Source organism: Urocampus carinirostris, chromosome 3 (genome assembly GCF_059441175.1).
Source record: "Urocampus carinirostris isolate Australia breed hairy pipefish chromosome 3, RoL_Ucar_1.0, whole genome shotgun sequence".
NCBI lineage: Eukaryota > Metazoa > Chordata > Actinopteri > Syngnathiformes > Syngnathidae > Urocampus > Urocampus carinirostris.
The window spans coordinates 11,944,044-11,957,146 of NC_142351.1; the positions used below are offsets into that span (position 1 = coordinate 11,944,044).

A 13,103-nucleotide genomic window follows, 5' to 3' on the forward strand; every position below is an offset into this window, starting at 1 on the left:
GGGATGGGCTCCAGCACCCCCGCGACCCTACTGAGGATAAGCGTTGCAGATAATGGATGGATGGATAGTGTCTCTTGCTGTGAGTAAATGGGTGCAGTTATGTTTTATTATTGCTTAATAAGGGGAATTGCAATGATCAAGAATGGAAGCAACCAGCTGATATGGACAGATATGTTACACATAAATAAAAAGTCAGATGCATATTTCGTTCTTTATTTTTTTATTTTGAGAAAAAAGATATGAAAAGACTCAGCACTAACATGGTTCTACAACAACACTGACATCGTCTGGCAAAAAGAAAGATGTGCATGTACAGGTTTGTTTATTTCTTCTGTTTATTTTATTTTTTATAAATCATAAATAGTATACTATATTAAAAGTAGTGAACTTTTGTATTTGCAAATTATGTGTGTACATTAAAAAAAATAACATTTTATTTTTTTGTTTGTGCTTATCAGCATGTCACGTCACACGCTTCTGGCTATGCAATGACGTCCATTTCGGAAGGTTTGTTGACAAAGTTATCTTGCTAGGGGCAACCGTGACCTCATCTCGGACTCGCTCAAGCCCTTAAATAAATGTCGACATTTAAAAAATATCTAGTCATGGTTAACGTAAAGGTGTGCACTTGTGAAACTATTATCTAGTTGGCTTGAAGTGACACTGGCTAATGAGATTGAGGGAGCTAGCATGTATGCTAGCTAGCGTCCAAAATGAAACCATCGGAAATGTGAGCCGAGTTTTCACGCAAAACGAAACTAGTTCTTTTTAAAAACGCCCAACGTTGATCAGCTCTAAAGGTAAAGTGTTTCCTCCCTTGCCGAATCACTCAACGTCGACGTAGCCTGGGCATTTCCAAACGTGGAACAAGTATCAAAGGCTACGCTACCTTTAAGACTGAACTGTGTCTGAGTTCTGGTGGAGTTAGCGCCGTAATTTGAAAGTAATGCACTTGAGCATAATGACCAAATTGGAGCTCGTTAGTTACTTGCTAATGGCATCTCATACAGCAATCAGAACGTGGAAGAATGTCTTGGTTTTATTTTGGGTGAATATTTGCATTGGGAGCTAATTCATAGGAAAATATTCATCAAAATCTGCAACTAAAGTGCTCTCTAATTGCTCCAGTAGTTGCCAGTGGCAAACCCCTAACTACTGTTTACAGCCTCAATGTATATTGTTTCTGTCATTCTGCACAAACGCCTAGCCTTTATGGGCAAAAAACACACCATAAACTGACTGAAATGTTCGACATAAATCAACAAAGACACATTTATCTCTTATTCCTACGCTAGTATAGAATGGCAGATCACTAACCAATGAAATGAAATGAAATGATCTGCATTGAAATGATCTGCATTTCTATAGCGCTTTTCAAGTCAATGACTTCCCAAAGCGCTTTACATTGTGCTTCACATTTCCCAATAGCGGCCGTGATCTGTGCAGCCATGTAAGGCGCTAACCTGCTTATTGGGGCTATTGGGGGTTCAGTGTCTTACCCAAGGACACTTGGACATGTAACACGGACAAGCCGGGATTCGAACTGGGATCCCTTAATCCTAAAACGATCGCTCTACCTCCTGAGCTACTGCCGCCCCCAACCAGTGCACCAATCAGAATGTGAGGGTATGTTTTTGGTGAAAATGTTCTCAATATTTGTCAAAGTGTCCTTGGCCAATACTCTTTAATCCCTAATGCCCCCAATAAGCAGGTAGGCGCCTTGCATGGCTGACTCACGATTGGTGCATGAGTGTGTGTGTGAATGGGTAAGTGTGAAGCACATTGTAAAGCGCTTTGGGAGGTCTTCATTCACTTGAAAACCACTATATAAATGTAGACCATTTAAAAGAGAAATAATGGGCAAACACATCATGACAATCATCTAACATCTACAACAAAAATGATACCTTTGTTTTTGCTGCAATAGTCGCCAGTAAAAGGCAGATAACTATTGTACTACAGTTCTAATTTATATTAATTCTTTTCTTCTGCACACGTGCAACAAAGCCACATATTCCTCTTTTTGATACCTGTTGTAGTTGGGAATGGCAGACCGCTAACTTTTATAGAGCCAGTATATATCATCTGACAAGACATGTAACGTGTGAATATTGGACATTGAATTCTGAAAGACCCACCAGTATATAAATTATGTTGAACATGTTTTATTGCATTGTTTTCAAGTCCAAATGTTTTTTAACTTCCTACAAAATTTGATTAAACGGGAATTTAACTGTCTTAGAAGCAAGCAGCTTGCAAATTTTCAGTCATGAATACTTTTTATTTTGACACAAATTTGTGCTTCCCTGTCTCGACAGCATCATGGACTGGAATCCCTCAGCTCTTCAGGTGGGCTTCTTGGCTACCAGCTCGGCTCTTACTGCCTTCTTCTACAATGTCTACAGGAACAGAGCAGCAACAGTGACCAAATTAAAGGTCTGTCACATCCAAAACACGTTCCATTCACAACGCTGTCACCAAAATTCAAGCCAATTGATAACACAACAGACATCTCTTCTGTGCACAGGAAGCCAAGATAGTATCCATTGACCAGGATTTGAAAATTATCCTGTCTGAAACACCTGGAAGATGTTTTCCTTATGCTGTCATTCAGGGTGAGATTTGCGATTCATGCACGGCTGGGTTGCTCAAAATCAAATATGAGCTGCCTTTCAACTTTTTGCCACATTTTAAGTTTAAGACAGAACATCACAACGTTTATTGGATATTTATATATCCATAGATTAGAAGTTGATTCACACGACATCTGGTCAAGATCGTGTACATGATTTTGCAGGGTTTTTGATCAGTTGATATTGATCACATGTATTTTTCATAGTTGAAGAACGTTTTTTTTTTCCATATCTAACATTTTATACTTTTATTAAAAAAAAAAAAAAAACTGCAAAGTAGAGTGCGCAATATTATTTCACTTTTTTACTTTAAGTGCAGCAAACTTAGCTCAAATGTTTTTTGAGGATCTCGGAATGATCCAATGACGTCTTGAACGACAGTTGATAATAAATAGAATCGTGTGTGAAATCAAGTCTCCATATAAATGCACTTGCACTGTGATAGTCTCAGGTAAAGTGCAGAAAGCATTGTAAAGACCAAGGGAGAAAGCGAGCAGGTCCGAGATAATGTTGTGGAGAAGTTTAAAGCCGGATTTGGTTTTAGAAAAAGATTTTACAAGCTTTAAAAATTTTGAGGATCACTGTGCAAACAATCATATTAGTATGGAGTATCAATCCACTGCAAATCTTCAAAGACCCGTCTGTCCCTCTAAACTTTTACTTCGAACAAGGCGAATATTGATCAGAGATGCAGCTCAAGAGCCCCATGATCACTATCAATGAACTGCAGAAATCTACATGGTGGGAGAACCTGTCTAGGATGACAATCAGTTGTACACTGCACACTCTTGCCTTTATACGGAAGTGGCAAGAGGAAAGCAATTTCTTAATATTAGCCATTAAAGGTCTCATTTTCACAAGCCACCTGAAAGACATATAATACACGAGGAAGATGAAAGAAAATTAAACTTTTTGGCCACTATGCAAAACACTATGTGTAAGTCTGCAAAAAACTGAGACTCGGATGGAGATTTATCTTCCAATAGGACAACGATCCAAAGCCTAAAGCAATATCTACAATGTAAATATTCATAAATATACAAATAGAGGTGTTGGAATGGCCAAGTCAAAGTCCAAATCTGAATCCAATCAAGAATCTCCGGGAAGAACTGTGCTCCATGTGTTTTGCAAGTATAATGGGCAATGACTTCCGTCTCACAATGTGAAAAACTGAGAAAGAAACCCAATGCGACTTGCAGTGGTAATTGCAGTAAACCGTGGCGTTACAATTATTCATAGTGGCCCGAATAACATGTTAAGTTTTAATTTATTTTTATTTTTTTTAAATACCGATTACATTTTGTAACACCTAAAAATTGTGGCCCACTTAAGTAATAAGAAAATCTGTCTTTATGTTTGAAGCCTGAAATGTGGCGAAAAGGGGGCTAAAGGATATTGCAAGGCACTGTACTAGCGGTGTGTTACAGATCAAATCTAAAGTTCTATATTGTGTAAGTTTCTAGTACTCACCACCTAGACATCCACATGCATTGAGATTACAGTCACATTATTTTTGCCTTATAACCTATGCCAGCAACTAAAAGAGAAATGTTACTCACGCATTTACTCTAAATATCTCTAATATTGTTGTATTATCCTGACTGTCTTCCTCATTCGATATATTTTTTAAAGCTGCTATAAAGGGCATCTTCACCAACATCTCTTCTTAACCCTCAACACTCTTAGTTATGGTACCCTTTGTTACAGGTGTCGTGATGTCTGTGAAAGAAACCCTTAACAGCCAGTTTCTCGACAATTGCAAAGGTGTCATAGAGAGACTAACATTGAAGGAGGAGAAAATGGTGTGGAACCGAACCACACAACTCTGGTAAGACGGAAAACCGGCACATCAAATGTACATGGGGTTAAGGATTAGTTTTACCAATTTAATTTAAGGATAACATGTCATTTAAAAGTGGCAGCACAGCAGCGCAGTGGTTAGCGGGTGCGCGGCAGTGTTCTGAGGTCATGAGATTGTGTGTGGAGTTTGCATGTTCTTCCCGTGCTTGCGTGGGTTTCCTCCCACATTCCAAAAACATGCATGTCAGGTTAATTGGCCGCTTCAAATTGTCCATAACTGTGAATGAGCGAGCGAGTTGTCTGTCCCTGTGTGCCCTGCGACTGGCTGTCAACCAGTTCAGGGTGTCCCCTGCCCACTGGCCGAAGATGGCTGGGATGGGCTCCAGCCCCCCGCGACCGTACTGAGGATAAGCGGTTTCAGATAATGGATGGATGGATATCATTTAAAATGGTCACATATGGGAATTTTTGCAAGGAAAAAGTACCCAAATTTCACTAGTTACCAATAACTTAAACTTGTATATTATTTTTGATTCACATGTAATTTCTCCTTTAACAATTGCAGATCCTTATCCGAAAAATGTATGCATTCTAAAATATTGAATTAATATTTTAATTTACTTAAAGAATTGAGATTTTAAAAGAAGAATATTTTAGATTTTAGGGTTTGTTACAATAACTTCGTCGAAAAATGGATACGTCTTACTTCTGATAAAATGGCAATGCCTTTTCTCATAAGTTATGTGAAAAAGAATTCTCACCAGGAAGTAATATAAAATGCCACAAGGCAACCACTGGCATTGAACGCTGGACTGGTCTTGTTTTTAAAGACCTGCCAGAACTACGATATATTCAACAAAAAAGCTCTAACATCTAAATGATTCTCATTTTTATGTCATTTTCCAGATGTGTGAAGTCTAAATGTGTCTTTTAAATTAACAATTTCAAATGACATGTTGGATTTGGGCTTATTATTGTTATTTTCACTGATGTTATTGGGCCAGGTCGCAAGACTGTTGACAGACGCTAAACTGGTCTGCGGTACAGAAAATGTTGCGGACCACTCTTACAGAGAGTATGATTTAACTATGTAGTGTATGTCCTAACTGTTTTCTAATCCAAGTGTTCGTGACATGCAGGAGCAACACTCAGAAAGTCATCCACCAGCGCACCAACACGGTTCCATTTGCACTCGGTCCCCACGACGACGACATTGGCGCTGCCGTACGCATAATGCGCCCACTCGAAGCAGCAGAATTGAACCTGGAGACCACATATGAGAATTTCCACCCTGCTGTCCAGTCCCTGACCAGCGCCATCGGCAGCTTCATCAGCGGCGAGCGCCCCAAAGGCGTTCACGAAACGGAGGAGATGCTGCGCTTGGGCGAGAGCGTCACGGGCGTGGGCGAGTTGGTGCTGGATAACAATGTTCTCAAGCTGCAACCGCCCAAACAAGGCTTTCCTTATTTCCTCACCCTACTGGACTACGACGCTCTTTTGAGGAAGCTGGAGCGAAACGTCAGACTGTGGAGGATCCTGACGGCCGTTTTTGGCCTCGCTGCCTGCTCCACTTTCTTCTACCTCCTGTGGAAGCAGTACGCCTTCTACAGGCAGAGGAAGCTTGTCAAGCGCATGCTCCGAGAGTTCAAGGAGCAAGAGAAGAAAATTAAAGAGGAGTCAAACCTAGAAGACGGGGGAATGCAAGCCAGTCGATGCACAGTGTGCCTTTACCAGGAGCGCTCTTGTGTCTTTCTAGAGTGCGGTCACGTGTGCACCTGCACGAGGTGCTACGAGGCTTTGCCGGGGCCAAAGAAATGTCCCATCTGCAGGGCAACTATAGACAGGATGGTGCTCATATACAACATCTAATAGAAGCGCGGGCCAACTTGCATCACGTACTGTTGTTCAACTCGGATGTTAAACGTTATTGTGCTTTCAGGGCTGTGGGCACCTTTTTTCCAAATTATCTAGAAAGTTTTCTGAAAAAAAGCCAAAAATGTGCGAGATACCTAACTTGCAGTGATGTGAATTTTGTAACGCCCTCTGATTGCGGTCTGGATTGTTTATTGAGCGCATCAGGGAGAAGCATTTGGCAAAGAGGCTGTCCAGATGGAAGTGAGTTGGATCATAACATTTGTTTTGCAAACCCCAGAATATAAATGACTAGAACTGACTTTAATCAAATCTGACATTATTTTTTTGTGTTTTCAAAAACATTTACCAGTTATTTTTTCCTAATCATGCACAATAATACACTCAAAAGTTTCGCCAAAAATTTTGCCTTTAAGATGTTTTTGTTGTTGTTGTTTTTTTTTTTTTGACTAAAGAATTTCATAAGACATCAGTTAACAATATCAAACTCATAGGAGTACATTTCCTCGCTTATTGTTTTGAGCTGCTTCATCATGCAAGGCGGTCAAGACCACTGTAAAGAACATTTGCAACCATTACAAAAATGTTATCAATAGCTGAAGGGAAATCGTGTCATAAGTAAGGAAAAAGCTGACAAATGTTCAACTTTCAATGTAAATTAGAAAACATAACATATTGCATCCTGTTGTACTCTATTCCAATGTTTTTCAACTAGTGTGCCGGGGAACACTAGTGTGCCGTGAAACCTTGTCTAGTGTACCACAGGAAATTGCCCAATTTTATTATTTTATTCTTGTTTTATAAGTATTTAAATAAAACATAGCATTTTATCATTAATCATCCAACTGTAACATTCATCCACACCAGTGGCAGCATTTACTCTCTCTTTTTATAAAGTAATTCTCTGAACATGAGACAGAACAGGTACAAATATCTATTAACCAACAGAAAATAATAAAATAAATGTAATAAAGTAAAAATCACAATTTAAATATCTTGATAATCTCCCCAAAAAGATTGAAAAAAGGTTAGAATGTATTAAATCAGGTTTTGTATTACTAGAAAATCATTTTCGCTCCTTTTTAGTTTGTTTTTAGAAAAATTGCATGAAATATAGTTAAACTTAAAAACAAATGAAACATGTAATACAATCCCAAATAACAGCAAAATATGAAATTAAATCTTATAGCAGAAAATATTAAATTGAAACACACACGCACACATACACGCTTTCTGCCAGCCCATCCTCTTGACGTTAAAACACTTCTGGCTGACATGGGGATGTGTTTAATTTTTGTTTTTGATTGTCTATTTGTTAGGCAATCTACCAAAAAAAAAAAAAACTAGCTCGAAAAGAACGCTTCTTTAATATATTCGCAAAAGATTTTCCGTGCTTTGAAATGCAGAGAGCAATGGCGTTTTTAGCAGTGTCAATGGTTTTCAGGGTCTGTGTTTGCCTTATCTGGACACAGCGCGTTTTAATGTCTCCGCCTTGTCAGACTCTCCCTTGAATTCATGTTCATGATTCATTCCGTATTGACATTTAACCCTTGATGTGCGAGGTACAACGCTCTCAATGCATAATGCACAAACAGCACAGTCATTTTTTTTGCACAAAGCCCCAGTCATTTGCCCATACTCGCTGAAAAGAACAACATTTTTTTCGCTGGAGGAGCCGTCATGATTCATTCGTTTTTTCGCGCGCCTGTGTTTCGTTGGCTGGGTTAAAACACGGATCACTCCTCCTTTCCTCGGCGCCGCGCAGACACACACTCATAAACGGAGCAGAGGAGGAGGGGCGGGACCGTAAAGCCTCTAAACAACACGGAGTGCAACTGAAAATTTCAGGTAAATGCTCATTAAAAAAAAAAATCATTGTTATTTTGCCGTGCACTCGCATGCCACTGCTGGCACGCGTGTCATAGGTTGCCTACCCCTGCTCTATACTATCATTTTGTCAACATGATAATTCAAGAAAATCAACAATATGAAACTGGTATTGTTGAAACATGAAACGATGTGGCGCGAGATTTTTTTCATTAAAAGTTGTCTTTCCAAGTTTAGAATTCATTTGACCTTATTTGCAACCATTTTTAATAATAGCATGACAAAAACAACTCAAATGACATGTTTTAATAATTATTTAACCCTTCTAGTAGATATGAACTGACCCTACAATAATTAGATTCTTTATAAAGACTGACACATTGCTTTTCTTGTCATTTAAAGACATCTTTGCAACATGAAGTCAAAAGGATGCTCAGAAATATTCAGATAGTGGGTCAACTCCCCCCATACTTTATCTTTTATTGAAGATAATAAAGTGCACACTGCTATATAACTGCTTCCGTGCAAAAAGGTCTACGCCAGGTTGTGGCAAACAAGTTTGACACAAAGAGCTGAAATTTTTAACCGTGAGAGTCAAAAAGCCACACCACCCACTGACCGGCACTAGATGTAACCTACGCAGATGATTGGCAATCAGTTATGTGTCCGGAGCAGCATAAAAACAACAAATCTGCCAAATTAATTTCAAAATATTATTTATTTTAGCTCGTTGACCTTGGGGGTATGGTGCCCGCCCCGAGACTGGGAGGTTGTGGTTCAACCCTCGGCCGAGTCATACCTAAGACTTAAACATTGGTACCCGTTGCCTCCCTGCTTGGCATTCAGCATTAGGGGTTGGAATTGAGGGGTTTGGTCACCTAATGACTCCCAACACCTCAGTTGGGTTGAGCGAGGGGGCTGGGAATCCCCTCCTCTGAATCTATCTCCCAAAAAGAGTCAGAAATGACTCTAGCCACCTCCCACTAGGGGATATGGCTGTGGTATATATATATATATTATTCGTTATTAACTCTGATGGATTCAAGTGTGTTTTAAGAGGGGGGAAAAACTAAACATGAAACTAGGCAAAGAGCCACAGTATATAGAAAATATGAAGAGGCAAAGAGCCGCATTCTTATTGGTCAAGAGCCACATGCGGCTCTAGAGCCACGTGTTCGCCACCCCTGGTCTAGGCACACACCCCTTTCGACTCCACTGTGCCAAAAAAACTTGGACAAACCCCAAAGTTTTGAGGATGCTGTTCTCTGGAGTGATGACCTAACTGGAACTCTGAGCCCAATGGCTCAACGGTACATGGAGGGAAAAATAAGATGCCTAAAGAAAACGAACACTCTGCTTACTGTGAAGCATGAATGTGGGGTGGGGGAGTTTATCACACTCTTGGGTTGTTTTAAGGTACTGTGAATTCAGTTGACCAGCAGGAGATTGAGTCATGCAAATGTTATGGACTTTCCAATAGGACTTTGATCCCAAGCACCCCTCAAATTCTACCACGGATGGGTTTCAAAAGTCTTGAAGAGTGGAGTGGCCATCACCATGAATCTCTTTACATGTCTTTAGTGAGGCACGAAGGCAGTTTCAGCATGCCAGCCCAAAAAATGTTAATGGACTGGTGGTCTTTGTTTATGAGGACTGGGCAAAGGTACCTGTGGATCACTACAAGAAAGCTATGATTCACCTCTAAATTATGTTGAGGTTACTACATCATTTATGACATTCAAGGTGGTAAACAAAATGTTCTTAAATATGTTTTAGGTGGACTGGTATTCACTTATGTTGAGCACTATATTCTGGTGTCTGTCTAATTTTTGTGTTTTAAGTCAAGTCATGTTTATTTGTATAGGCCTTAATTACAAAGAGTCTCGAAGGGCTATTGCAAACTATAGACTATTATGACACCATTCCCAGATCTAAAACCTACATAAGGGCAAATAATACACAGATATTGTCAACATAAAATATAGGTTATTTATATGCTATAGAATAGAAGTGTGTTTTAGCTTAGATTTAAACATTTTCACTGAGGTTGCAGATCGAATCTTAGGGGGAAGAGCATTCCACAGCACCGGGGCCCGAATAGAGAACACTCTCGAACCTGCAGATCTCTTTTTGGCGAATTTTAGCAATGTTGCAAAGATGGGAAAAAGCTGTTCTAGTAATATTCTTAACGTGTGTTTGAAAGGACAGATCGGGGTCAAATATGACATCTGAATTATTGACTGAGTCACTCTTGGTGATATTACATTTGTCAATATTTAGAGCTGTTTTTGAGAATAAGTCACGGCATTTAGATGGACCAATAACTAACATTTCGGTCTTTTCAGAGTAAAGGCGCAAGAAGTTGAGTGACATCCGTTCTTTTATCTCTGAGGCAGACCTCCAAATTTCCACAGTTTAGTGTGGCAGATTCCTCCATCGGAAAAGTTGAGTGTCATCTGCGTAGCAATGGAAACTGATGTTATACTTGCGAATAATATCACTTAATGGAAGCATGTAAATACTGAAAAGAAGGGGGCCAAGTACTGAACCCTGTGGAACACCACAGGTAACACTATAAAGGGCTCAGATGTCATTTCACCGTATTTAATACAGTGCGTCCTATCTGAGAGGTAGGATCCAAACCATAAGAGGACTGTTCCTGAGAGACCATACAGTGTCAAAGGCAGCACTAAGGTCCAGCAGCAGCAAGAGTGATGAAGCGCCGGAGTCCATTACCATCATACATCACCTGATGGTCATTTACGTTCTTATGGAGTGAGAAGTAGTTCGTAGAGGAGCTTTTAAAAATGTATTAGGGTTTTACAAACCGCATCCATGATTCTTGGCTTTGGTGCCTATTTCTGTTCTGGACAACATGGCTGAACTGATACCTAACCGAGGCTAACGATATTCCCGCACATGGTGGAATTTCTGTGGGCTTGGATGTTGCCAATTGTAGAATCCAGAGGGACGAGTAGGTGTGGGGACTTTGTGGGACCCAGGCCAAAGGTGAACCATTGAGGAGGGCTGTGGGAAAGGAAATTGAAGTTATAGCTACTGTATAGCTGTTGTGACTCATAGTTAGCTTCCTTTCATTTTGATAAAGTAGCCCAGTTCTCACCTTCTTTCATAGAGGTTCTGTGGGATGTAAATGTTCCAGGGTGAAAAATGATCATTGCTGTCTTGAAGGTCATAGTAAGACACACCATCTTCCAAATGCCTTTTGATAGAAACACTGCAAAGAAATATTTCACTCCAGGGAGACCGACTTTTTCCTCTTACCATCTTTACAAAAACTCACCTGAGCTGCTTTTTTGTGGAGCTTTTTGCAGCACAATCCAAAATACAGCAGGTGATGAACGCCATGGACATGATAAATATTATTCCTATGCTCACAAAGGATGCAAGAACAGCCACGGTGAAACCATTCAGAGGCAATGCTGGAGAGAGATAAATGTACAGTAGTGTGAAGGGACAGTATGTAGTGTATAGTGCCTCCCAGTGTTAAAAAAAAAATATATATATATAGATATTGATTTTAGGGCTGCAACCAATGATTAATGTCATAATCGATGGATCTGTCGATTATTTCTTTGATGAACCGAATTCCTTAAAGACATTTCTAATTTCCCCCTCTTTATTCAAATATTGAAGTTTTGGACAGATATAAAATAAGTGCTCAAAACAACAAAATATTCTGTAATATAAAACAATAAATACAAGCGTCAATTGACTTGACAATAAACAAAAACGCATAGTTCTGATTGGCTTCCTGTCACTATTTGAACCCGATCCTGTCAATCCCCTGTTGTCAGTCCGTCTGCGAACCTCAGTATATAATAGGCAAGCTTTTTTCGACCCTGAGTCCCACCTGTCCCGTCTTTGCTCCCGTCTGTCTTTTTTTTTGCACAACCAGGGGGCACTAAATATTACACACTCTACCTTTAAATCAAGCAAAGATGCATGAACTATTATATAAACATGCTTATTTTAAATACTCTTAGGTTGACAAATTATAGCATTTTTTTACATAGAATGAGCCTCACCTAAAAAGAGCTGATATACTTTTCTGTCATCTTGCTGCTACGGGTCCCCAAAAAAATGTTATTAAAATGGTGCGGTTTTGTCACTTTGGGTCACCTTAGTTTGGATACTTCCTTGTGCTTCTAAACTTGTTTGTTGTTGCAGTACATAATAAAGCAACACCCAGTGGTTGAAAAGCAAGACAAACAGATACAAAAATAAAGAAAATTAAAAAAAAAAAAAAATGGGAAAAAGTAGCAAAAAACAGACACAAAAATTTGAGACTATGGGCAACCCAAATACCCAAACAAGTTAAGCACCTCGGCACCCAAGTCGGTCATGCTTTCGTCCCTCCAGATGAAACGGGACACAAGAAAGCGGCCATGTCACTCGGTTCAGGGTGACACAACACACTCTTCTGTTCAACAGTAGGGCCCAACACTTATCACTGGTTTACCCCTGCTGCATGATACGGGTGCCCTGCCCATTGTATTTCACAATCACTTGTAATCAGAACAATATGTAAGCCTTGAACTTGCTATTGTAACTAATTTGCACGGGGGTAAGGAGGTGCCTCTCTCTGGCTGGAGCCTACTTAAACGGCCAGTGTGTAAAATATTGGCGCCTCCTATTGGTAATAAAAACCCTCATTCATTAAAAAACTATATTGATTTTTAATATTGAGCAAAAATGCAGAACTATCACATAAAAGCGCATTCTTTAAATATATTAAATAGGTTAATATATGTGTATTCACCTGACACAACTCGATCCTCACTCAGAGGAAGCTGACATGATTATCCACTACAGTGGAACCTCGGTTCTCGACCATAATCCGTTCCAGAACCCTGTTCGAAAACCGATTTGGTCGATCACCGAAAATCGTTTTTCCCATTAAAAGTAATATAAAATCCTTTTAATCCGTTCCAACACCCTAAATGTTTACCA

General features: G+C 39.6%; 1 protein-coding gene across 5 annotated transcripts; it reads left to right on the forward strand.

Annotated features, from left to right (window-relative positions):
- The first annotated feature begins 481 nt into the window (after positions 1–481).
- On the forward strand, positions 482–8,363 carry mul1 (mitochondrial E3 ubiquitin protein ligase 1). Of its 5 annotated transcripts, none has more exons than XM_088330703.1 (5): positions 482–507; positions 2,319–2,436; positions 2,528–2,615; positions 4,341–4,461; positions 5,573–8,363. In XM_088330703.1, the coding sequence occupies exons 2-5, from the start codon at positions 2,323–2,325 to the stop codon at positions 6,300–6,302; spliced, it is 1,053 nt and encodes a 350-aa protein (XP_088186829.1). In that variant the 5' UTR covers positions 482–507; positions 2,319–2,322; the 3' UTR covers positions 6,303–8,363. The 5 variants fall into 5 exon arrangements, with proteins under 5 accessions (XP_088186829.1, XP_088186828.1, XP_088186827.1 ...); XM_088330702.1 differs by lacking the exon at positions 482–507 and adding an exon at positions 514–800; XM_088330701.1 differs by lacking the exon at positions 482–507 and adding an exon at positions 514–730.
- Positions 8,364–13,103: the final 4,740 nt, after the last annotated feature.